Source organism: Panthera pardus, unplaced genomic scaffold (assembly GCF_024362965.1).
Source record: "Panthera pardus isolate Hobbes unplaced genomic scaffold, ASM2436296v1 HiC_scaffold_27, whole genome shotgun sequence".
Lineage (NCBI taxonomy): Eukaryota > Metazoa > Chordata > Mammalia > Carnivora > Felidae > Panthera > Panthera pardus.
Window position 1 is genome coordinate 18,592,781 of NW_026526843.1, and position 26,488 is coordinate 18,619,268.

The following is a 26,488-nucleotide window of genomic DNA, read 5'->3' on the forward strand; positions in this document are numbered from 1 at the left end:
GTGTCTGGATCTGGACATCTTCCCGTTCTTCCTCCCAGCCATCCTCACTCAGTCATCCTTTCACGCCAGGCCCCACCCCCTCATGGGTGTACAATGGCTGCCAGGGCTCCAGACATCACATCCTCATCCTCTACGTTCAGTTTTAAGTTATTAAGCTAGTAGGACAGGATGGGTCTGGGATGGGAATGGCCATGTTTCTGTCTACAGTTCTGCTTTTTATCAGGGTCACGGCTCTGCTGTCTGTACCCAGGGAAATCACAGCAAAGGCCTTAGTCATGATTGCCATCACCACCCCCAGCAAGGTCAGGGGTGAGTTGGGAGGCGATGAGCCTTTATCATCAGATACTGGCTGGATTTCCATAGCAGCAGAAGCTAAACATTACTGGTACTGTAAAGCAGGGCCGGAAGTTCCGAGGGCGACATCAGAACACCCCATCGCCCCACAGATGGTGGGGAGGTGGGTTTGTGGGAGGCAGGGAAGAATGGCGTGGGGAGGAATTGCTAAAATGTACGCAGTTGCTCTGGCTTTAAGACGACGAGACTAGAGACTCCCGGGGTCCTGGGCCGCCCTCACCTCAAAACTTTCCCGGGAAGGAAAATGGAGAGAAACAGATCGTTTTTAATCCCTGAACGCCCCCCAACTTCTCGTTCACCCGGTGCCTCCCCGTCCACTCTGGCGCGTTCCCGCGCGCAGCCGGGGGCGCCGGCCGGTCGCCGGCTGCCGGCGCCCGCGGCCCGGGCCCAGGTGGGGCTCTGCGAGCGGGGGCGCGGCCGGGCCCCGCGCGCCGCTCCCCGCCCCCGGCCCCGCGCGCGGCCTTGTGGGTAGCGCGGGGCCGCCAGGTGACAGCTAATGGCGGCGGCCGCCTGAGCCGGCGGGCGGCGCGGCGCGGCACGGCGGCGGGCCCTTCCGGGCGCCGCTCCCCACTCGCTGGGGCTTCCCCGCGGCGGCGGGCCCGGCGCGCCATGGACAGGCCGGCGGCGGCGGCGGCGGCGGCGGCGGCGGCGGGCAGCGAGGGCGGCGGGGGCCCGGGCCCGGTGCCGGCGGGCGGCAGGAGGCCTCCTCGGGGCGCGGGGGCCCCTGCCGCCGGCTCCCGGCAGCCCAGCGTGGAGACCCTGGACAGGTAAGCGGGACCCGGGCCGCCAGGGCCTCCGCGCCCCGACCCCCGAGGGCCCCGCGCGCCGCGCCGACGAGGCCGGGGTGGGGCGTGCCCCCCTCCTTGCCCCCCTCCGTGCCCGGCCGGGTCCCTCTCACCCCCCAACGAGACCCCGGACCCTGCCCCCACGTCCCAGGGCCGCGCACCTGGCTCACTTCCGCCTCGCGGGCTGGGGCTCCCTGCACCCCGAGGGGCTTCGCTGCTGTCAAACCTTCTCAGTTCCCCTTCCAGCCGCACCTTGGAGACGCGGCCACCCGGCCCTTGGGGGGAAATTTCACCCGGGGGCTCTCTTTTAGCGCGGCTTTCCCTTCTGGGGTTGGAAGACCAAAATCCCGCCACGCTGCTTGGGAGTCTTTGATGGGGGGTTGGGAGTGGGGACTGGGGGACTCAACCCCGTGGGTGTTGGAGGTGGTGCAGATGGAGGCAAAGTTACCCTGCTTTGAAAAGCTGGGATGGAAAACTTTCAAACTGCTTCCGATGCAAGAACACACGGTCGTTTACTTTCAGCCCTTCACATTTTGAAGGAACCCGGTTGATTGTTTTCAGGAACACAGAAGCCTACCACTGGTTCTTAGGCAGTTGCAGAGCCAATATCAATCAGAAGTATAAACTGACCACATCCAGCCGGGAGGGCCACCCTAAGGCTCCGAGGACAAGGGATGGGTTATCCCGTAGCCCAGAATATCCAGTTTTCCCACATGTTGGCCATTTCACCAACAGGGGGGTGCGGTTAGGCAAGGGATAGTGTGGTAAGGCAGCTGGGTGAGTGTCAGATGCTCGTTCTTGCCTGTGTTAGTCATAACAGTGAGCTGAACTTTGGGGAGTTTCCTGAAGCATAGGAACAACTAGAAACACTCCCTTTGTTTCTCCCTCCGTGTAATTACAATGTAGTCTGATAAATCAATGAGCCTAGTGATCAGCTTCACTGAGAACTAATCACAGCTAAGGTAGAACGTGGAGGGGTCAGGGTTCCACTCATTTGCAGACATTCTACAATGTATGAGGACTTGGAAAGTTAGAGAATAATATAAGATGGGGTTTGCTCTCTGGATTACCATTTAGTGAAGAATGCAAACAAACCAGCAATTTAAATCGGATGTGGTGAGTGCTAGGGTAGAGGTCAGCACAGAACTGCTCTGGATGGGGTGCATGTGCATGGGAATCATCTGAGAAGCTTTCTAAGAGCTCCACGTGAGCGGGCCCCACACCAAAGGCTTCAGGAGTTAATATTTTTCAAAAACCCTCTGCAGACTCCATTGTGATGCGCTGCACTGTGGGCACACGGAGGTGGGGTGCTTCGTTTATTATTTAGTCGGGGGTGGGGGGTGGGACACTATGGGCAGTTAAGGGAAGGAGGCCTTCTGAGGAAGCTGACATTTGAACTGAGTGGTGAGGAATGAGAAGTTAGCCAGGGGACAGGGTGGGGAGGGCTTTTTGGCCTAGGGAGTGCAATGTGCAGTCATGCAGGCGATGCTGGATATGCGGAACTGGTAACGCCAGAAGACGTGTGGGAAGGCGGGGGCCCGATCTCGAAGGGGCTTGGGTGCCTTCCTAGGGAATTGTGCCATTATCTTCTGCGCCGTGCTTCTCAGAGCCTGATTCTGTGTACCCTGTGTAGGAATCACCTCCAGTGCTTGATGTAAATGCAGAGTCTTGGATCCCACCCTAAGTCTAGTCAGTCCACATCTGGGGTAGAGCCTAAAATTTTGTACTTTTGCCAAGTACCTGTAGCTGCAAGAAGGTTGGTCCAGGTGGTCTCTCTTGCCCAGGTGAGTTGAAGGACGACGCTGTTATTAGTGTCTTGGTTTGGAAAGGAAATTAAATGGTCCCTTAGGTATGGGGATCACGAAAGGATTTCCATCAGGTGAAATTTCCATCAGGATGGGATTGACATCTGAGAACATTTGCTCTGCGGAGGTGTGGTGAATGGACCAGAGGTGGGCAGTCTTGTTGAGTAGGTTATGGAAAAACTAATCACTCACTTATTCTGTGAATCTGAGTGCCTGCTCTGTGTCAGGCACTGTGTGGGGCCTGAGGATTTGGCAGGCAACAGACACACAAATCACTGCCCTGGTGGAGAGTATGTTTGGGGAGAGACAGACAAAACACAAGTAAACTGTATCTTCTGTTAGGTGGTGGCAGGTGCTAGGGGGACAAAGTAAGTTGGGAGGGGAGTAGGAGGTGTTGGGGGTCTGCAGTTCGGGGGCAAATTGGAATGTGATGTAGGATGGTCAGGGAAAGTCTGGCTGAGAAAGGTGACATTTGAATAATGCCCCTAAAGAAGGAAGGGGTCCAGTCATACAGATATTAGGGGCAACAGCATTCCAGGCAGACACCTGTGTACCCTGGGGTAGGAGTGTGAGTGAAGTGTGCCAGGATCAGCAAGGAGACCAATGTCGTTAGTACAGAGGGAGCTAGGAAGAGATCAGTAGGGGTCGAGGTCATAGAGGTCACAGGGGCAGATGGAGAGTCATGGGGAGCTACTGGGACTTTTGAAGCCGAGGAGTGACATACTCTGGTGTAGATTTCAGTAAGCTCTCTGGCTGCTGTGTGGCCGACAGACTGAAAGGGGAAGGGGTTGAAGCAGAGGGACTAGCAAGTAGGAGACCACTACTGTGGTTATCCAAGGGAGAGAGCATGGTGGCTTAGAGCAGAGGGGTAGAGGACAGGAGATGTGGTCAGATTGTGGATATAATTTGAGGAAAATCCACAGGGTAGAGCCAGTATGGTTTGCTGAAGATTGGTTGTTGGATAGGAGGGAAGAATCAAGATGCCAAGAGTTTTGGCTTGTAGGAAAATGGTGTTGCAGAGATGGAGAAGCCTTTGAACGGAACACAGGAAATTAGCAGGGTCTCAGGTCTGGACATAGTTACGAGATGCCAGTTGTATATCCCAGAGCAGAGGTCAGAGAGGTGGCTGGTTTATATGGGTTTGGAGCTCAGGGGTGTTGTCTGAGGTGGAGACCTGAATTTGGGAGTCATTGGCCTAGAGATAGGGCCTAAATTCAGGGGACAGGAGGAGAACAAAATGCTGGGTGTGTGGAAGAGGGTCTTGCAATGGGAATTGAGCAAGGTGCATTGTCATGATATCAGCCCATGGGAGTGACATGGCTTGGTGAGTGAGTGTGAGAGTGAAGTGAAGTGGGGGGTGGGCTCCAAGGTAGACTCCAGCTTTTGGGTGTGGGGTACCCTGGTAACTGGCTGTGCCCTTCCCTGACTTAGGCAACACAGGGCTGGGAGAATGGGTTGTGTGCTGAGCCACCTGTGCTGGCTTCGACAGGTCGAGTTGGCAGGCTCTCAGGATCAACTAGGACAGATGTCTCATTGGATCATGGGCATCCAGATCTGGGGAATCCAGGTTGGAGAAACAAAGCTGGGCTCTCCCAGGCTGCGAGTGGTTCTTTTTTTTTTTTTAATTTTTTTTTAACGTTTTATTCATTTTTGAGACAGAGGCAGAGCATGAGTGGGGGAGGGGCAGAGAGAGGGGGAGACACAGAATCTGAAGCAGGCTCCAGGCTCTGAGCTGTCAGCACAGAGCCCGATGCAGGGCTCGAAGTCACGGACCGCGAGATCGTGACCTGAGCCCAAGTCAGATGCTTAACCGACTGAGCCACGCAGGCGCCCCTGGGAGTAGTTCTTAATACCAAGAGTGAGGCGGGAGATTGTACAGAGGGATCCTGGCCTGCCTTCTTTGATCTGTTGTCATGACAGACTGTGATTCATACTCTTCTTTGAAGAGTGACTCACAGAGTGGCACCTGGCTCTGCCCGCCAGGTTCAGCCTGGCCCCCAGGGACTGGGGAGCCCTCCCCTGTCTCCTGCATACTGTACTTCATGACAACAGAGCTGCGGTCCTGCAAGAGGATGTGGCTTGCTGAAGGTCGCAGAGATAGCTGGTAACAGGAACAGGACTCAGAGCCAAGCCTGCTGTCTAGCAGCCCAGTGTGCCATGCTGTTTGTGACTGTGTTGGCCAGGACACTTCTGGTTGCGAGTGACAAAATCAAATCACTCTAGCTTGAGCCAAAAGGTCAGATCCTGGCGCACATCACTCCTGCGCACGAGGAAAGATGGCAACGGGCACACTTGAAGCCGGAGCTGCACACAGCGTTGTTGGGACTCCTCCTGTCTTGTCTCTTCTTGTCCTGCTCCTTATCTCTGTGGGTTCCTCAAGGTGCTGGGGGAGAGGAGTAGCCTGCAGCAGTGCCGGGGGTGGATCTGTGCAGCTTGGGATCTGAGAGGAAAGCCTGGGACTGGCCTGGCCTGGGTCACTCCCCTGCAGGTGGGCTCAGGAGGAGCAGGGGGTCAGCCCCCCTCTGCCTCCCGAACAGCATCCTGTGAAGTGGGGAGGGGCGGGCCCCCCATAGTAGATAAGGGTCCTTATCAGAAGGAGGGAAGGATGTTGGGCGGATGGTAGCAACAGGTCACCCACACTGGGTGACCATGCGGGTTCCTGCTGTTAGATTTGCAGTCAGGGATGGGTGCTGGCAGCATGACAAGAAGAGTGGGACGTAACCAGAAATAAAGGGGACTTAGCCTTTAAAAACGAAACTAAAGGGGTGCCTGGATGGCTCAGGTGGTTAAGCATCTCACTCTTGATCGTGGCGCAGGTCACAATCTCACAGTCATGGGATTGAGCCCTGCTTTGAGCTCTACACTGACAGTGCAGAGCCTGCTTGGGATTCTCTCTCTGCCCCTCCTCTGCTCATGCTGTCCTTTCTCTCATAGTAAATAAATAAACTTTTTCAAAAATGCTAAAAGAAAACTGAAAAACTAAAATCCCTCCTCTTTCCCTCCTCTCTTCTTTTAAATTGTACTAAATAGGTTCTTGACACATGATAGGAATGTCTGCCCGTTCATTGCATGTTTGAACTTATGTTTGCAGACCCACAGCTAACCACTGGGCTCCCTTAACCAGAGGCTGTAATTTAGATCACTAGTAGAGAACACTGGATATCTTCATTTCACTATTTAGCTTATTTTACATACTGCCTAGGGGTTCCAGTTTTTTCTGTCTTTCTAATACATGAATGTGGGTTTAACTAGTGATGCGATTTTTCCAGGTCTGGAACATTCTTTAGAGTGAAAGCCACCTGCAAGGTAAACTTTCATAAGCATCTTTTGCCCTTCCTTCAGGGCTGCGATGAGGAGCCTCATTCCCTCACGTGATTCCCACACGCTCCTAGTCTGCTTATGTGTTCCTTTAAGTCAGGTGGACACAGCCTGCCCACTTACCAGTCATGGGACCTTGGTCAAACGCTAGAGTCTCACTTTGGTCATCTGTAAGATGGGTCACTGTGAGGCCCAGGTTTCCCTTTAGACCACCATGCAAGTGGAAGATGCCATTTTCCTTGCATCGTCGCGTTGTCATATGGGGCAGTGGCTGGAGTCTGTGGCGCTGGCCTCCGCTTTGCCTTCCGGTTCAGTGAGTTGGGCACTGTTGGCTGCGCCGTGTCCTGGAAGCCTCAGTGAAGCTGGAGCCAGGCCCGCCGCTTTATCAGGCACGTCACCTCTGTGCCTCGGTTTTCTCACCTCAGAAACACGTTAGCTACTCCCGCCTCCGTTTCACACTGTGGTCGTGAGGCTCTGATAGCCCAACAGACCGGAAGAGCCTTCGTGAGCTGTCAGCGCACTGACAGAAATGCAAGGTGGCATGACGACTGTGTGCAGGACGGCATTTGTCTAGTCTGTTCTTTTTACAGTCACATCATCAACTCTGTTCCCTTAAAAGTCTATTTGAAAAATACAACACCGTAAGATAAATATTTCGCTTTAGAATTAATATTCTGTGTGCATTATGTTAACAATACTCTGTACAATTGTAATATAGTAAAATTCCATTAAATGATAGAGAATGATATGCCTAACTGTCTCACGCCTAGACTCTTAAACTTAGAACAATTGGTTGATTCATTTTAAAATCAACCTGGAACCTAATCTTACTTCCTGGTTGTCAGTATTTCAGTTCTTATATTAAATGTAAAGATAACCAAGTAGTCTGTTTGTTTTCTAAAAAAAGAAATGTACATATATCCCCAGTCAGTACTCATTTTTTTTTCATGGAGAGCTGACGTCTTAAAATATTTTAATCACTCTATTTGTTTTAGTCCTACAGGATCACATGTTGAATGGTGTAAACAGCTTATAGCTGCTACAATTTCTAGTCAGATTTCAGGTTCAGTGACATCTGAAAATGTATCCAGAGACTACAAGGTAAGCAGCATTGAGTCCTTAATTCATTTTCAATGTACCAAGAAGCTTTGCATTTTTAATTTCAGTGAAACTTTGGCCCCTTGATGTTCAACAGACATTTGTTTGGGAACAAGGGTGAAAGGTTCTCTGTTGTTAGATCTGAACTTTAGAGGAGAACTTTTACCAGGATCCAGTAGATGTACTCATGGTTTTCAGTTGAATGGAAAAGCTGTCTTTAGATTGCGATCATTCTTCTAAAAAAACCTAGTTCCATTTTGTTATTTTATTACACATTGTATTTTTACCTTTTATTATTACAAAATGCGTCTATTTTCCTCGATGGTATTCTGAATTTCAGAAAACGTCTAATGGACCATATTTCCCAACTTCACAGTTTGTTTCTGTATTTAGGTGTTCCCAGTGGGTATTCAGCACTAACACGTGGTACTGCAATGTAAAAACACTTGCACAACTCCAGACTATTGTATGGGCAGCTTCGTTTTTTAGTCCTTAATTTGGATTCTCTGTTTATTGTAAAGTTAACGGTGATAAGCTCCTTGTCAGCAGAAACAGGGGCTCTTTTTACTCATCAGTACTTCCCCAGCACGATCCTGGAATATAACAGGTGCTCAGTAAATACTTGTTGAATCGATTAACAAATAAAAAATGTATGTGCTCCATCTTTGTTAAGAGTAAGACTAACCTTGTTTTAATGTCAGTCAACGATTAAGCCATGCTTACATTGCAGTAGTGGTGTTTGCTTGAATTGACGTTTCAGTTTCTTATAGTTATCTTTGCCTGCTAATAAAAGGGAATTGATTTTCACAACTATAGGTGAGCTACATTTAGTATCGTGGACTGCCCTCAGTCAACAGTCTCTCAAAATCATGGTCCTTGCCAGGTGCCAAGGCTTACAAACAGTTCAAGAACTACAATAAAGATCCTAATTAATTCTTAATACATGCTCCTTGCTTAAGGGCTCTGGCCTCCGTTCCTCTCCTATCTCATAATGCGCCAAGTGCAGAAAGTGACTCAAGAGGCCATGTAATTGAAATCTGGCTATCCTGCTGTACTTGCTTCATCCAAGCCATCCAGTGCCTTTGATTAGCTCTACCAAAGGGAAGCGGGGCTGCAGATTAGTAGAAGTTGGATAATCTGTTCAGACAGACATACTGTCACTCTCACTAGGTTTCCCTGCTGTCTGGTTTTCATGTTTGTCCACGGTGGAGCAGCTGGAGTTCCTAGTGTTCCAAACCCAGCTGGGCAAACATGCCGTCCCCAGGTGGGAGGAGCATTTGCTGTATCACTGATGCCTGCGTGGCGGATCACTGAGCAGCTGCTGACCCCACCGGTCCCGGTTGCCCTGTTGCCCCCATCTTAGCTGAGAAACTGCTCCGCTGACTGGAGAGGCTCAAGAACCCATATTAAAAGAGAATAGCTCTCAGGCCTTGGAATAATTTTCTTTACTGATATTTATGAGTTAACTGTAATGTTTTCATTATGGTTGAATATTTGTTAGTGTTTTGTGGGTTCAATAAAAGATCGCATAGCTCTCTAACCTCTACATTAGTAGATCAGACTGAATCTGTACTTTAACATGAAGCAACTAAGTTTTGTTAATTTTAGTCTATTTACAAATTTTGTGCAGCAGAATTAGCTCACGTTGGAATGGTTTAACAGATGGCATTCAGAAAAAATAAGAGGCTTTTCTATATTTTGTAAGTTGAATTTTAGGTATCTGCATCAGGTCATAGCTAAAGTTTTTTATGAATTATTATAAGAGAACATGTTTTATAATTGTCGTTGTTATATTTGCTCTGTAGCCAAGTCTGCAAAGTCAGTGTTCAATTAATAATTCAGGAGTTGTTTTCTTCCAGAAGAGAGCTTTTTAAGTAATAAAAGTGTAAAGTGTTTCTAAACCACAAGGATAATTTTATGTGCTACTTAGAAAGTAGTTCTTAAAATCAGAGTACCCAAGACGGGCCTCTGGGATACCTCTGGCATGGGAGCCATTGCATGGGGTTTTTCCTGATGGTCCAGCTACAATTCCTTGAGGATCTAATTTTCAGTCGTCAGTCAATAATATTTCAAATTATCTACTGTGCGAATAGCTTATTTGAAATACACACTCAGTATGGGGGTTGATTTATTATAGGTTAAGCTCAGGGTCAGCAATTCAATGGGAGCAGATGTTTATATGAACACTTGGCATCTTGACTTGAAATGCTGATTCTTTTGTGTTGTGGGCTGCTGAGGGTGGGTCTACATCCTCCTCTTCATCAACCCCTGAGCATGCATTGGGCTCTATGATTTTGTAATACTTTTGGGCATATAATCCATTGCAGCCTTAAAACAACCAAATAAGGTAGCTTTTATTATAATCATCATTTAACAGATGAGGAAACCAAGACTCGGAGACATGAAATGACTTGCTTAATATCACATAGTTAGACTTGGGATTTTTTACTAGGATGACTATTCTGTTGATAAGCTAGAGTGAGTTTAAAAAAAAAAAAATTCCCCCTGCCCTGTCCACTGTTTTTCAGAATGTGGCCTTTGGGTTTTCCCATAGCAGCACTCCTTAGGGTGCTTGCAAAAATGCAGCTTCTGTGGTCCCCATCCCACCCAGTGAGTCACAGTCACTGCAGGTGTGGAACCAAGAGCCTCAAATATTTCTTATGTATAGTAACACTAGGTTTCCTAGGTTTATAGCTCTTGAAATTGGTGATGGGACCATGCATCTCAGGAAAATTCCTACATATCTAAATAATTAGCAACTCATGTTAGGTTGTGGAGAATAATTGTTTTATTATTTATATCATAAATTGACAGTAGGCTCAGGGTCAGATCACCCAAACTGTGGTAAGAATATTGCTTTTATCACAAGATAAATTTAGATGGCATGTCCATATGGACATGTTTTCACAGTTATGTAATTATTTTAAATATGTGCTAGAAAAAATAGCACATTACACTTGTGATTTAATGGATGTTATATAGGCAAAGTATGAAAACGGAGTGGACTTAAAGTCACTATAAATGTAAATAATAATATTCGTGTAGGCAATGTATAGATATGGCAAACCAACCTTGTAGAGGCCATATACGAAATGACAGAAGTTTGGGAGACATTGTCCCAGCTGAAAGATTAAATAGCTATTATGTTGGATTGTGGATCAGCTAAATTAATAAATGTGTGCTTTAATACCAAGTCACCCTGAAGACTTGCCTGGCTGTGAAGACTACTAGAGATGTAATAAAGTGTTTCGTTTTGTCTCATCCCCCCCGACCCCCTCTCTGCACCCCGCTACCAACTCAACCCAATTGCTTTTCACTTTTACTGGACTAACAAAGAGTCTCCCTCTTGAATTTGTCAAAGATGTTAAGAACAGGATCTGAATGCAATGTTCCATAGATTAGATGAAATAATACAGTTACAAATTGTGACAAAACTTAATAGTCATCAGTACAAGTGACATCATCATCACCATCACCACCCCTCTCTGCCTCTCCTCGTCCATGTACACACAGTAGCTAGATCTCTTCTGTAAACATTCTGAAGTGAATGGAGAAAATAGAGAGGATCCTGTACTAAGTTTAATCATTTAGCAAGTTAGTACAGTTTAAATTCTGGATCCTAAACAAAAACTTGCAGAAGGACTTTGGAGGGACGTAAGAAGCAGTGCTTGGGAAAGGCTTCATTATGCTTGAGCTGGGTTTTAGTCAATACTGCTTGAGTACTAATGTATGTGAAGGGAAGCTTGAGCATGATCTTTCAGAATCCATGGCTTCATGATCTGTGTATTAAATCAGAGTTTGCAAATGTCTGCAAGCTAGACAGACATGGGAGGGGGCAGTGCAGAAGTGGAGAGAACAGCATGTCCCCTTAAAAACAATTGAAGAAAAACCTGCTACTGCCTGGTTGAGCACAAGGCCTCTGTTTTGTAACCACTGCCGTGGAAAAGTGCTGTCCTCTCTCTCAGGGTTACTTGAGGGAAAAAATTATTTCTTAAAAATGTCAAGATTTCGTGAGTCAGAGAAAGACGAATACCATATGATTTCACTCATATGTGGAATTTAAGAAACAAAACAGATGAACGTGGCGGGGGGTGGGGGGAGGACAAAAGAGAGAGGCAAACCATAAAACAGACCCTTAACCATAGAGAACAAACTGGTGGTTGCCAGAGTGGAGGTGGGGGGGTATGAGTTAAATGAATGATGGGGATTAAGGAACACTTGTGATGAGCACTGGGTGTTGTATGGAAGTGTTGAATCGCTATTATTATACACCTGAAACTAATATTACACTGTTAACTAACAAATTTAAAAACTGAACCCCAAGATTTCAGCTTCTGCTTCTGGAAAGACAGAGCAAATGTATTTTTTCTTATTCTTCCTGCTAAGTACAACCAAAAGCTGTAGATATTTGCTATACAATAAACATAAGAGTGCCCTGAGAGGTAGAAGAAGGCAGACTGGTTAGGGACCCAGGAATGACACGATGGTGAGTCCCTGGGTTCTGTTTCTGCCACGGATGTCCCAGACTTGTTGCTGAAGAAGCCAGCAACCCAGAAATGCCAGTGGGCACAGACAACAAAAGCCTACTCTCTCAAGCCAAAGGACCAGGAAGGAGACAGCTTCGCAGAAAGAAAACTTTTAAACACTAACCACTGTACTCCAGCCAGACACCACAGAAAAAGTTGTGGCCCCACACCCACCCTGCCAACAAGGCCAAGTCAGGAGCCTAGAATTCCCACCCTTGCCAGGCTGCAATGAGGCACACTAGACTCCTGCGGTGGTAATGTCAGAAGAAGCCCAATGGAGAGTCAGACGTTCACCGCCGCCCATCGGTAAGGAGGCTGTGCCTCCCCTGTGCTGTTAGTGGAGGCCGTGTCAGGGGCAGTAACCAGGTATCCCTGCCACTGCCAGCCGGGTATCCATGGAAGCCTGAGAAGGGGCTGGAACTCTTGCACTGACCCAGCAGGAGCCAGGAATCCCCCATCTGGTGTCAGCAGAGGCTCAGTGGGGAACCTGGACTTCTGTCCCTACCTGGCTATAATGACGTGGTCCCCCCGCTTCTGCTGGAGCAGTGTCACAGAAAGCGAGCTAAAACCGATGGTTTAAATAAGACCCAAACTATGAAAAAAGAGAATCAATAGGTGGCAAAACTGAGATGACAGGTGCTAGAATTATGTGAAAATGATTTTATTAAATGTTTATTTGAGAGAGAGCCTGAGCAGGTGAGGAGAAGAAAGAGAGGGAGAGAGAGAATCCCAAGCAAGTTCTGTGCCATCAGCATGGAGCCCGACGCGGAGCTTGAACCCACGAACTGTGAGATCATGACCTGAGCCACAATCAAGAGTCGGACACTTAACCGACTGAGCCACCCAGGTGCCCCTGAAAATTATTTTAAAGATGCCATCATAAAGTTACTTCAGTAAACAATTACAAATATGCTTGAAACAATGGAAACATAGTGAAAGAAAAGAAATAGTTTCAGCAAAGGAAAAGGAGATAGAAGAAGAACCAAATGGGAATTTTTAAACTGAGAAATACAATAACGAAAATTAAAAAAACCCTCAATGAATGGGTTCAATAGAAGAGAGAGGACAGAGAAAAGAATTGGATGGGTCTTAAGGGAATTAACACTGAGCCAAAAATGCTACTCACTAAAGGTCACGTACTATATAATTCCATTTATGTAACAGTCTTCAAATGAGAAAATTATAGTCATGAACAGATTAGTGGTTGCCAGGGGGTAAGAAGGGGAGGGGTGGTGAGGGAAGTAGATGTGGCTATAAAAGGGCAACAGTAGGGGTCCTCCTGGTGATGAAATTGTTCTGCATCTGAATTGTATCCGTGTCAACTTCCTGGTTCTGCCATTGTTCTATACTCCCAATATGCTGCCATTGGGAACATTGAGTGACATGGCACATGGAATCTGTTATTTCTTACAACTGTATGTGAGTCTACAGTTATCTCAAAATTAAAATTTAAGTTTTAAAAAATCAATATTTTTGCAGACTGCTGAATGATTCTATATTGCATGTAAAATAATTTTGATTAATATGTATAACAACTCATGATATGTCAGAAGTATTATTTAAGTGAAACATAAAGTTATGTTAGTAAAGATCTTAGAATTTGGTTGGTGAAAGGATATCGGCAATTATCCTTGTACTGGTTCATGTTTCATTGAGGATGGAATTGGACCGCTCCTTCATCACGTTTCCTGGAGGGCTTTAGAGAGTGGAAAGTGATGGTTTCAGGTTAGAGTTTGACAAAGGGCGCCAGGCAGGGTTCAGGTGTGGCTAGTTTCCCAAACACCAGAGTTGTATTTTGATGACTAAAGATTTTTTTATTAGCCTGGCGATGCCTGGGTTGCTCAGTTGGTTAAGCATCTGACTCTTGATTTCTGCTCAGGTCATGATCTCGTGGTTCCTGGGATCGAGCCCTGAGATGTGGTGAGAGGAGTGAGGAGGGCAGAGCAGGACATTCAGGGCGTTAAGCTTTGAGGGCCTTTGTCAGCCTCCTTCAGAAGGGGAACAGGTCTAGGTGGGGCCCTATTGAGGTTAAGAACATGGGAGGTAAAACCAACCAGCCTGGGTTTGAATTCCTACTCTTGTGTTGCCGGCCCTGTGACATTGGGTAAGTTACTTAACCGCTTGCTGCCTCGGTTTCCTCATTTGTCACATGGGGATAATAGTATCTCCTCAGTGGCTGGGAGGGTTGGGAGGGTTGAGATAACACGTGTAAAGCATTTAGCACAGCACCTGGCGTACGGTGGACCCTCAACTGCTTGTTGGTATTTATATCACTGGCACTGGCTGTGTTTGAAAACTTCCTGAAATACTTCCACGCTGTTGGAGATTTAGGGGTGTCACCTATTATGAAGAATTAAGATGGGAGCCAAGCAGAGATCGACACAGTAATTGATCAAAGCTGGCTTAGAGGGCCTGGCTTAGGGGCGAGGCCACAGCGTGCCCCGAGCTCAACACAGTCACCCAGAGGCAGCTGCGGACACCTGGGGCCTCTTCCTCAGGGCAGGGCTCACACGGGCCAACTCGCCACCAGCCAGGGAGGCCAGGCGGTACCCTCCTGGTGGACTGGTGCACAGAGCCCAGAGAGCCCAGAGGGTCAAAGAGGAGCACACCGGCTCCCTTATCAAGAGTGGGTGGTCAGCGGGACCCCTCACCTCTCTGGTGAGGAGTGTCCCAAAGGAAGACTTGAAAAGAATCTGAGGGCAGAGGGAGTTTAAGCCCCGGTGTAAACTTTTATACAAATTTAAATCTTGGGGCTCATCTGTGGAAACATTCACTGTTTCCCTCTCTGCTACTCACCCTATACGCTTTGAGCCCTTTTGATGCCAGATGTGTGGGTTTTTTCCCCACACTGGCCAATTCAACACCAGCCGGGTGTCCTACGGTTCAGTTCAGTTCTGACACCAACTGGGAGTAAGTATAGACCCCACAGCTTAAGGTGTCAGTCCCACTAGATCGTCCCTCACTTCAGACACCAAATGAAAGTAGTGGGCCCCTGGGTTCCCCACGACTTCTGCCCAGCTTTGCTACAAATTGGCGGTCCCCAGGACCCCCCTCCTTGATTTTGCTCGTTGGCCAGAACAGCTCACAGAGCTCAGGGAAACACTAAATTAGGCTTACCACCTTATTACAGGACATGACAAAGGAGGCAGATGGACAGCCAGATGAAGAGCTACATAGGGCAGGGTCTGGGAGGGTCCTGAGTGCAGGAGCTTCTGTCCCCGTGGACTTGGGATGCACCTCTCTCATGAGTATTTGTGTATGATGTAGCTTCTGTTGAAGGAAAAACAATACAAGAACTAAAAATTAAAGTGTCCATCAGCAGAGATGGGGAGGTGAGGTAGGAGTTTGAGAAAGTATTTTCTCACCTTTTAGAGTGGGAGGTCAACAGAAACTGAAGTCGAAATATGAAGAATTAGAGGTGTCACCATATTTACAGTTATGGAGGCATCCATCAGAGTGAAAAATCGGTCCAGTTAAATATGGTTATCACTAGGGCATGAATATGCTCAGAGAGGGGAGACTTTCTTTTGAGTTTTCATTGCTACCTGTGCCCCATTTTGAGTTGTATAGAAACATAAGCATGTATTTTCTTGATTTTGTACTTTCTTGAGGTGTAATTCACATTCTTAAGTATATGATTTGATATGTTTTGAAAGGTACACACTTGTGAAACTATTGCTGCAATTAAGAGGATAAATATATCTATCGCCCCCTCCTCCAAAAAAAGCCAGATTTAGGTTTTTTTTAATATAGTCTATATTTAGGAATTTATGGGCTTTAATTCTCTTTGGGCTACAGCATGACTTAATTTAGAACCTTTTTTTACTTCAAGGGGTATTCTAATGATGATACAGTGATGTTTTTTGAAGTCTGTAGTGTTGTATTCCTGTCATCTTCTTACATATCCTAAGTAAAACCTATAAAGGTAATAAGAACCTCTGGTGATTTTTTTTTTTTTAATCTGTTTCCCATAGCACATCTAGTGGTTAGATGGTGGGATTACAGACTTTGGATTGGGGAATAGACACCCAAGTCTTCCTTGCTTTCCAAAGGCTCATCTGTTCTCGGAGGTGTTTACTCCAGCCAGAGCTTCCCGAATGCATACACTGCACGCTCGAGTAGGAGTCACAGGCTAGGGTGTAGGAATAACATGCCTCCATTTAGTAAAGCTTGGCTTCTCCTCCCCTTCCCTCCCCCCTGCCCTCCCAGCACTTCCTCCCACCTGCAGCTGCCCCCTCCCCATGCAGTGGGAGTTAGGGTGAGAGGTGGGCACATCAGGGAGTTTCACTTTGGAGTCCGGAGTGCGAGTTGGAAACAGAATTTCTGTAGAAACCAGCCTAAGATTTATGGTTTACTACGTTTCATGATGCCATTAGTGCCAACAGCTGAGCTGTGCTCTGGGTCAAATGTGGGGGCTTTTGTGGTTTTTGGGTTCCCTTTTGTTTTGTTTCTGTGGGCTGGGCTGGGAGCAGAACCGCCGTTTTGTATCATTGTTTCTATGGGGAAAATGCCTTCAGTGTTCCAAACAGACACACAAGTGAACTTTTGAAACACCGCCTGTTAGCAGGCTTATAATGGTACTTGCCCGAAGGGGTTTGTGTTTAAAATAATGTAGTTTGTCTTTGCCTAAGAGTAATACGTTTCTCCAAATCAGAGACTTGCCTGAGAACTCTGGGACAAATGTGTTCAGATTGATTTGATACCGAATGAAACTTGGAGGGCAAATGTGTTAGGATTGATCCAGTTGGTTTAGTTAGCGGATTATCATGTTCCATCGGGATGGGCTGCTGAGTTTAACAGCATCTTTCACAGGTCAGTGGGAATGTGCCCGTGATGACGATGTTCTGTATTTTAACTAACAGGTTTTCAGGAGGCCTGATATAAGGGTAAGGATATGGGGCTTTCCGCACATGGGCCTCCTACTTGTGTGTCTTTGTGCTTGATCAAACACTCAGTCTATTTAGTGCTCTTTACCTTCTCACTGGGTTTATGAGTCACTCAGATCAACTTGCGCTGCTGTGTCATAGCTTTAAGTGTTCACTAGAAACGCTTTATTCGTCACAGTGTTTTTACGTGCAATAAACACCAGTGTTTGTGAGGGCAGGGTGCCAAAGTTGTCGCCGGCGTGCAGTACTGACTTTTGTTGGGTTACATGAATTCTGACTGAATGGATATTCATGGCAGGGGCTTCTGTGACCAGGCCTTCAGAGTCCTCTTTTTACCTTGTTTGCCATGTAACTCATGCTAAAGAACTTAACAACAACAACAGAGTGCTCATTTGCTGTCCATCCTAAGTCAGATTTCAAGTCACCTTGCCGTGTGCATGCTGAATCAAAGGAACGCAAGTACTCGTCTCCAGAATAAATTTAGGGGAACCAGTGCCAACGAGTAGTTCTTAAAATACAGATGTAGCTGTTACGGACACTGGATTACAGCCTATATTTTCCTCATGACTTTCTTTCCCTTTATTTCAGAATATTCATAAAGCAAGACAAAGATTGGTAATGTGCATGCATTTGAAACTGAGTATCAGATGTTGAAAACTAACCTATTTCCATTCAGTGAAAATAACGTGGATTTTAACAGAATAATTTAATGACTTGAGTTTAAAAATGTTAATCTTAAGACAAGCCAATGAAACCGTACAAACACAAGCAGGTTAAGTCAAATTCTTGTTATCCTAGTTGGTGTAGCTTTGTTTAATCTTGTTTTTCATCATGTTTTCCTTTGCTCGTGGGAATCATTTTCTTTCACTGATTCACGTTGTTAAATATTCGTCTTTGGCTTTCCGTTTGCATGGACTTTGAACTACTGTGTGGTTTTTGGTTATTCAGTCATTCGTTTTTCTGTTTTCAAAAAAATTTTATCAAAGAATGATTGCTTTTTCTTTGCATGTAAAAAGATGGAAGTTTCAAAAAACATTGCGTTTTAAAAATTACCCTGCTTTGAAGGGTAGCAGTAACAACTGTGTACTAAATTCAGTCTGATGATAAATGTATTAAGTAGCTATTTTAGTGTATGGACAAAAATGAAAGGTGAGAAACAGTAACTCTTTTAAAGCTTAGCTACTTCCTTACTGATTGCCTTTTAAAGAAATGCAGTCACGGGAGCCCAAGTTTCCTGAAGAAAAAAGTATCATATTAATATTTTCAGCCTCAGAGAGTTGATAAAACTTTTAAAAGGGATTATAGTCTTGTCGTCTTTGGCATTTATAGGCTTTCTGCCACCTGCTGAACCAGCAGTCCAGCCTTTCAAGTTTCCAAAGCAAATTGCTTCTATAGAGTAGTTAAATTAAGCACAGTATACCTTTAAAGGGATTGGAAAACACTGAAATAAAGATATGTGACCTTTTAGCTGTCTCTTGGAAGCACATTGATACTGTAACTAGAAATATTTAAGGTGGTATGATTCATAAAGCACAGTATTTATTTAGCGGTAATTAACAGATCCCATGTGTATGTATGTCTCCAGCATGTACCATGTGCATGTGCATGCATGTGGAAAGCTCGTTAATACTAGTGCAGTTGAGCCTTGAACAGTAGTTCTTTAGTGTACATGAATACTTACTGTGTTTAAAATATATGTCTATGAACTGCCTCTGTATTTTGGCTTGGTTTTGTCCTTTACTTGGTTACAATGGTATGCTTTATTTTCTCCAAGCATATTATGTGTCTGTTATTTTGTTTCTTTGCCATATGCTGTAGTATTGCTTGATTTTTTTTTTAAATTTTTTTTTTAACGTTTATTTATTTTTGAGACAGAGAGAGACAGAGCATGAATGGGGGAGGGTCAGAGAGAGAGACACAGAATCTGAAACAGGCTCCAGGCTCTGAGCAGTCAGCACAGAGCCCGACGCGGGGCTCGAACTCACGGACCGCGAGATGGTGACCTGAGCCGAAGTCGGACGCCCAACCGACTGAGCCACCCAGGCGCCCCAGTATTGCTTGATTTTAAAAAGACAGTGCCTTCTTTGAAATCCATGATGTTTGTTTGCTTTTCATTTTTCCACCCCAACACAAACACAGAATAGATACTGCATTTTAGGCTGAGGATGCTATTTCCTTAACTCCAAGGGGGAAAATGTGATTTGCAAAGCCGTGAAAGGTGTGTCGACTTTTACATGCTTACTGTCTCTTTAAAAAAGAACTTCTGTCCTTTCACCTGTCTGTTTGCACGTGTTTCTCTTTCTCCTCTTTGCCTTTTCTTGTCCATGCACCTGGTGCTGTGCAGGAGATTCAGGAAGAACACAATGGCTACCCTTCTGAAGCTGAAGCTGATCAGGTGGCAAGTTCTACGTGTTCATCTGTTCGTAGCTACAGATCGTGTACTTAGAAGCCATTTCATACTAGATTTCTAGATGAAAAGCAAATGCTTTTACCACTATAGCAGTGCCCTCCGTCCGAGTTTGGTAGATTCCATTATGACATTATTTGCAAAAATTGGTTTATCCAACATTTTGTCAACCAGAAATTTGTTCATTTGTGCTTTTTGGTCTTCCCAGGTAGGATTAGCCATGAGGTAGTGAGCAGTCACGACAGGGTTCAGAAATGCCTCTACAAAGATTGAGAGGGGACAGATGCATATGCTTAGGGTGCTCCTTGAGGATGTAGACGTTGCTTTATTCACATTCGCAAGGTCCGTGCCCAACATGATACCTGGCATCTTACAAGTATTTGTGGAGCGAGTCCATATAGTTTGTATTTATTAATCAGAAGAAGAAATCATGCATCAAGTATTCTTGAGTGCTTACTCTTTGCTCAGTGCCTTTAGACTCTCTGGAGGCTTTGAAAGCAGCACAGCTTTCTCCAGAGTTTATGTCGCATCTCGATACATGAAAGTGCTAGAAGAGCAGCTCCAGGGAAGCATGGCCAGCCACTCCCACACCTCCCATGCTCAGCTGTGCCTTTGCCCAGCCCACCCTTCTTTGGTGACCCTGGAAGCACCTTGAAGTGCCTGATTTGGAAACCACTGCTTTTGGCGTGCAGCCACTTGCAGACACTGCCCACCCAGCAGCCTACACTCACGATGAGGAAGGTGGTAGAGGAGCCGGGCCATTCGGAGGCAGGGTCCTCGGGGACGAACTCAGGGAGCTGGTGGGCCTTCCGCTGCACTTTCAGGGTCACTGGAACAGGAAATTCTTCAGCTGGGCAACACTTGGAGCAAAGACACCAAGAGGCCCGGGTGTGTGCGTGAGATCAAATTTTGTCCACAATATTCCATTCTCTGATTATACTGTACATGGGTTGGATAAATCAAGGGTCAAATCATGTCTTGTGCAACTTCGTAGTTGCAGTCAAAGCTTAATATAACACCAGTGTGAGTCCCATTTCCTAACACCAGCTTTATAAAGGGAATCTACTGTACTCACAAAATCATGAACCTTTAAAAACTATTCTTCTCTTGAATTCCTATGCTGAAGCTAAATGTGTTTCCTGTACAAAATAAACCTTTTATGGGAAAATCAGAAGCAGTGGGATCATTTGTTTTGTTCTGATAGGTGCTTTTCCATCATTATAAAGCATGTCCCAGATTTAATTCCTGTGAGTGAGAGGTCTGTCTCACTCTGTCTCACCAGCCCGTTCATGCCTCACAGAAATAACACAGGTATTTCAAGCTGAATCTATCATGACTGTAGAAGAGAGGAGACGTGGCCTCTATCTTGAGAGCCTAGTACATTCTCAAAATGCTCCCAGTCACCGGTGTGTCCCATCTGCAACATTTTAGTAGCTAGTCCTGGGTTGAGGACTTTAAGGTATTTGATATGGCTCGTTATAAAGCTTAATGTGAATCACATCTCCCCACACCCCGGACCGCCCCCCCTCCCATTCCAGGTTCAGTTGATTAGAACATCTTGCTTTAGTACATATATTTCAAAATAACCTATCCTCACTTATTTTTAAATATAAGTTAAGGAATTTAGGTTTATAGTTGATAATATTTAGCCTTTAAAATAACCTTTAATAGTGTAATATTTGAAGTAACTTTAAACTTAGATATTGATTGAACTAGTTTTCTCACTTTGTAACTGTCATAAAATTAGTCGCTGGTTCAGACAAGAGAAAGCAGACTTTCAAATTAAGGCTTCTGTTAAGATTGGTGATGCTGTTAGCATTTCTAAAACTGGGCATTTAAAAGTATAAATATTGGCTAATGCTTTATTGCATAAAAGATGTTTCCAAATTGGGCATCAGTATAAAAATGATTCCATTAACAATTCTCCATTTAACCTTTAACAGTTCTCTATGTCCCTAAAAGTTTTGGCTGACACTGTTTTAAAAACCAATCAAGACTAAAAAATTGAACTGAATAAAATTGTTTGGAGGTAACAGTGACCCTCAATTTGTATTTTAACTGTGTGTCTTAATAAGGAGGATGGACCATGTCATTTTGTGCCCTCCCTATAGGACAGACATACCCTGATCAACAGTTAGCATTGAATCTGCTTTTTATGTTTTGCCTTTTTTCCTTTCTTTGTTTTATAAAACAATGATAAAACTACGATGTATAGGGTTTTTAAATTGACCTTTAAGTCCCATTAATAAAACATATTGAAATATTCTTATAACTATGCAAATCATGGTTGTTTTGAATTTCCAATAATTTAGAATTATAAAAGATATTCATTTTAAAAATTTTACTTCACAAAATTGTGCTGAAAATTTAGTATTGTCTGACCTGTTTTCCATTGAACACTAGTGGCCTCCCGATGTTAACAGTATTTTTTCACGAAAGCAGCCCCTGATCAAATAGGTACTGGAAATGCCGCATACTCTAGTGCCCTCTTGCTGATTCGGTGTGCATTAACATGCTAAAGACTTGTCTCACTAAAATAAAAAATTAAAAAAAACACAGTTTAGCTTTTCTTTAACCCAGTATTACCTAAACTTGGAAGAAAACAAAAAAGACTACATCTCCTGGGAATTTAATGCTCTATGAAACACGGCTTGGGAATTGCTGAGGTTTTGAACACCTTATTCTTATTCGTGACACATTGTGTCAGAGATGCTAAGGAGAAAGTAACCAGTTTCCTTGGCAGCATCTCATGGGGTGGCAGTAACTTGGAATAGGCCCCTCAGGCTCCTGTCCATAGCTTTGTAGTTCGAACACCATTTTCTCAGTTCCCCTGAGCCATCCAGCACCATCCGAGCACACTCACAAGAAACTGGCTAGTTGGGCAGCAGGGCCAATCTGGACATTTGGGAATATGGGCGTGTATCTCTGCAGCCATCCCAGACAGCATTTTCCCAGTATCATTGTAGCCAGGAAGCCTAATAAGTCATTAGCGATTTGCTTGGTGAGCATGGAATCCACGCAGAGGGCATTGATTCCAGAAAAGGCTGATGGACACACCCTGCTCCACAGTAGTGATGGGCATCCTCTTGTCTGCCAGATGGGAGCATGCGCTCACAGCCTGGATGGGACACACACTGACAAGCCCACTCGCCACCCCCCACCCCCACGCTTTGTGCACACACACGGGTAGCTGAGCTGCAGCACAGAAGCCCAGGGCTTTCCTTAATGTTACTGCCATGAGACCCCCTCCCTGGTTAAAGATCAGATTTCAGAGTTTCTCACACTAGATAGTGCTCATAGGCTGGGTGGGGAATGTCTACAGCTAGCTAAGCACCTACATCTAATGTTGACTTCATTTGTGTTAGTTTCATGCTCAGAAGGTAACCTTTTTCTGACCTTATTTCCAAATTCTGGAGGCACCTTATGATAGCTGTCTGTATAGTGATTACAGTATCTATCTGTCATGTCAAGCCATTTCTGTATTAATGCTTTCTAACTGTGAATTAAATATGTGTAACAATTTGCTAGAATATGCAGCATGGTGTCCTGTGATGCTGAGCTTTGAGATTGTCTTGTAAGGGGAGGGGGCGTCCATTTTGCACGCTTCTATAGCCACGTAGCAAGAGCACAGAACACCGCAATTCTTCCGGGTATACAGCAGGAAAGTGAGATTTACTCCTGTTTGGTTTTTTGCCAGGCTCTAAGAGATGGAAATAAACTGGCACAGATGGAAGAAGCGCCACTATTTCCAGGAGAATCAATCAAGGCCACTGGTAAGTATAATGAGTACACTTTGCTTATAGGGAGCCATAAAATGAAATGGCACTTGTGAGCACGGGTGATGTATATGCTGGAGATCAGCCAAACCAATTTAATTAGAGGACAAAGGGACTAGGTCTATTCATTCTTATTAATGTCTTCATGACCTGAAGAGAGAGAAGACTATATAGGACTACTATAAGTTCCAACTGAGTGTGAACCGAAGGCTGATTAGACGCCGACTGTAAAGTAATGGTTTGTTGCAGTCCTTCACTGTAAGGAAAATATGTTGACAGAAGATCCATATCCTATTTTAATAAAGTTTTGAGAAGTCGGCAGAGCAATTTCAGTGGCTTATGAGATTCCAGAAAGTACAGTTTGATCACAAGGAAAAGAGGGTGTGTTGCCACCCCGCGTTGTTACAACTGTAACTTTAACTGTTTAACAGTTTAACAACCCAGTGCACCATGCCGTGGGTGCGAGGGAGGGCGTCTGGTCACGACCTGGTCACCTCATGATGGCCGGGGTGGGTTGGATAGTCTAGTTGCCACGCCGAGTGTTCCCTTGTTTCCTCATGGTGCCCTCCCAGAGACTGTGCTCAGTCTCAGAGTATAATCGTCTTGTGTCAAGAACGTCTGAGTAGCTGGGCTCTCCTACCAGGACCTCCAAACAATACTGCTGCTGAGTATCCTGGTCTGTGGCTCCAGACCCTGCTTATCCCATCCCATCCATGGTTTGGAAACTCTTGTCTTTAGCTTCTGGAACTTCTGGCCTCTCTGTTCCTTCTCTGGGAGTTCCTGTAGTCCTGCCTCCACACTGCTTTAGTAATGATCTGACTAAAATGCAGAGCTCATTACATCATGCCTCTCCTTCTCTAGACAGCAAAGCACACAGATCTCAAATATACAACATGAAGAGTTTTGACACATTATACACCTGGGAAACCATCATCACAGTCAACATAATGAACATACCCATCACCCCCAGAAGTTTCCTCGGGCCCTTTATAATCCCTGCCTCCCACTCCATCTCCCCCATCCCAAGCACTGTAGACTGTATTTTTTACGGTTTTATAGAAATGTAATCATTGAGTATTTTCTTCTTTTGTCGAGTTTCTTCCACTCAGCATAATTAGTTTGATATTCTTCCACATTGTGGCAAGGGTCAACACTCATTCCTCTTTACTGCCAAACAGTGTCCTATTGTGTGGCTACACGACAGTTTGCTTATCCAGTCATCTATTGGTAGATATTTGGGCTGTTTCTACTTGGCGGCTGTTACGGATAAAGCTGCTGTGAACCTTCATGAATAAGTCTTCTCTGGCCTCATGTGCTATCATCCTTGCTGCATGCTTTGACCCAGCCCCGCTAACCTCCAACAACTCTGTGCTCTCTTCTTGTTCCCTCCCTTTGCCCCATCCCTCCTCACCCCCCTCCTTCCCTACTGATCTGAGTGGATCCTTTTCCGAGCTCTTACTGTGTCCACAGGGTTATGATAGCATTTGTGAGGCTATAGTATAATGGTGATTTTTTTGTGTAGTGCCTCTCCTAGGGCTTGGCTGTTTGTAAGCAGCGACTCTGCCCGCTTTGCCCTCTAAGCCCAACAACAGGCGCTGCTTGTTAGATACTGAGCTGTGGAAAAGTCTAATGGAAGTGTTTTGAGAATCTGGCTGGATGACAACTTTAGTGCCTTTAAAGGTCCCACCGAAACTCCTATGTAGCCGTGTATGCCCCTGTTATTCCTGTGGAGTGGCACTTAGAGAAGATGGTGAGAATGTGGTACCTCTGGGACAGGTGTGACCTTCCAAAAACCCGCAGGAATCCAGTATGTTGTTGAGAGTGATGCTAAATATGTTGGGATCAACAATAAGAAAACTCGACATGGAAGCTGATAAGTAATTTGAGGCAAAGAAGCCATTTTCCAGTCCACTAATGCGGTTCTAGTTTTTGTCATCTGTAAAACAGTTTCCTTTGCAGGTGCATTAGCTCTCAGTAGCAGTAATTTATGAAACAGCAGCCCAGGGTCTTCAGAGTTTAATTAATGTGTTTTTGAATATGATGAATTTATCACTCAGGGAAAATGTTAACTACCTGGAGAACAATGACAAAATGTAACTTATTTTGAGGCCCTTTACTTAAGGGCCTCCCTAATAAACAAATCAGAATTTTGTTTTACAAAATGAAATTTTCTTTCTTTCTTTTTTTTTTTTTAAACATTTATTTATTTTTGAGACAGAGAGAGACAGAGCATGAACGGGGGAGGGTCAGAGAGAGGGAGACACAGAATCCGAAACAGGCTCCAGGCTCTGAGCTGTCAGCACAGAGCCCGACGCGGGACTCGAACTCACAGACCGTGAGATCATGACCTGAGCTGAAGTCAGCCGCTCAACCGACTGAGCCACCCAGGCGCCCCTAAAATGAAATTTTCTTATGAAGACTAGCTATGTTGTTATTTAATGTAATAAAAATGTAAAATTCCTAGAAAACTGGCATCACAAATATATATACGTGGAAGCTCAAGATTTATTGAAGCCCATGTCTATGGCAGAAGTTGCTACTCTGGGTTTTTTCTTTCAGTGAAAGACGTCATGTACATTTGTCCATTTGTGGGAGCAGTGACTGGAACCCTAACAGTGACAGACTTTAAGATGTACTTCAAAAGTGTGGAGAGGGTAAGTTTTTAAAGGGGTATTTCATTTTTAAAGACACTTCAAAACAAAGTAAACAATAACGAAGAAAGTACAAAGAACCCTGAAACCTGAAATCCCATCACCCTGAGAGGACCGGAGGGTAAGTTTTAACATGTGCACATTTGCAAACAGATTGTGCATCTGGGAAAAAATGCTATTAAAGTAGCAGTCACAGGGGCTCCTGGGTGGCTCAGTTGGTTAAGCATCCCACTTCAGCTCAGGTCATGATCTCACGGTTTGTGGGTTCAAGTCCTGCATCGGGCCCTGTGCTGACAGCTCAGAGCCTGGAGCCCGCTTCGGATTCTGTGTGTCCCTCTTTCTGCCCTCCCCCTGCTCAGGCTCTGTCTCTCTCTGTCTCTCAAAAATAAATAAACATTAAACAAATAAAAAACCCCAAAAAAATAAAGTATCACTTACACCTGGTGGGAGGCGTTGAGTTATAGTCTTGAACATCTACTTCATAAAGCAGCTTATAAATCAGACTTTTGTTTTGTAGTTGGGACAAAGAGGAAATGTGACATAAACAAATGTGTGTTTTAACCCAGCGAATACTTTAAGTATGAAAGCGCTGCTGACCGACAATGATAGGTCTTCCTTTTAATTTGTCAACCCAGGACCCGAATTTTGTTCTTGATGTTCCCCTTGGTGTGATCAGCAGAGTTGAGAAGATCGGAGCACAGAGCCACGGGGACAATTCCTGTGGTATAGAGATCGTGTGCAAGGTATTGTACAAACACGGCTGAAACAGAGGGGGCGGTCAGCTTGGAGCTTTTTCTGACGCATTCTTCACGGTCTTTGGGCAGTGAAACTAACTGCTACTGTTAGTAACTCCAGTGTTTTCTGGACAGGGGCCTCTTCACA

At 45.3% G+C, this 26,488-nt stretch overlaps 1 protein-coding gene across 10 annotated transcripts in view; it reads left to right on the forward strand.

The window, feature by feature from the left end:
• The first annotated feature begins 816 nt into the window (after window positions 1–816).
• Window positions 817–26,488, forward strand: part of MTMR1 (myotubularin related protein 1) — a 64,045-nt gene continuing 38,373 nt past the window's right edge. The window contains exons 1-8 of one of the 10 annotated variants that reach the window (XM_053892005.1): window positions 817–1,121; window positions 7,258–7,363; window positions 16,749–16,772; window positions 17,361–17,387; window positions 19,117–19,170; window positions 22,877–22,952; window positions 25,515–25,609; window positions 26,242–26,349. In XM_053892005.1, coding sequence (XP_053747980.1) covers window positions 964–1,121; window positions 7,258–7,363; window positions 16,749–16,772; window positions 17,361–17,387; window positions 19,117–19,170; window positions 22,877–22,952; window positions 25,515–25,609; window positions 26,242–26,349 — 648 coding nt within the window. In that variant the 5' untranslated portion in view covers window positions 817–963. The remainder of the gene's footprint in view (window positions 1,122–7,257; window positions 7,364–16,748; window positions 16,773–17,360; window positions 17,388–19,116; window positions 19,171–22,876; window positions 22,953–25,514; window positions 25,610–26,241; window positions 26,350–26,488) is intronic. The other 9 variants (XM_053892006.1, XM_053892007.1, XM_053892011.1 and 6 more) reach the window with 9 other exon arrangements.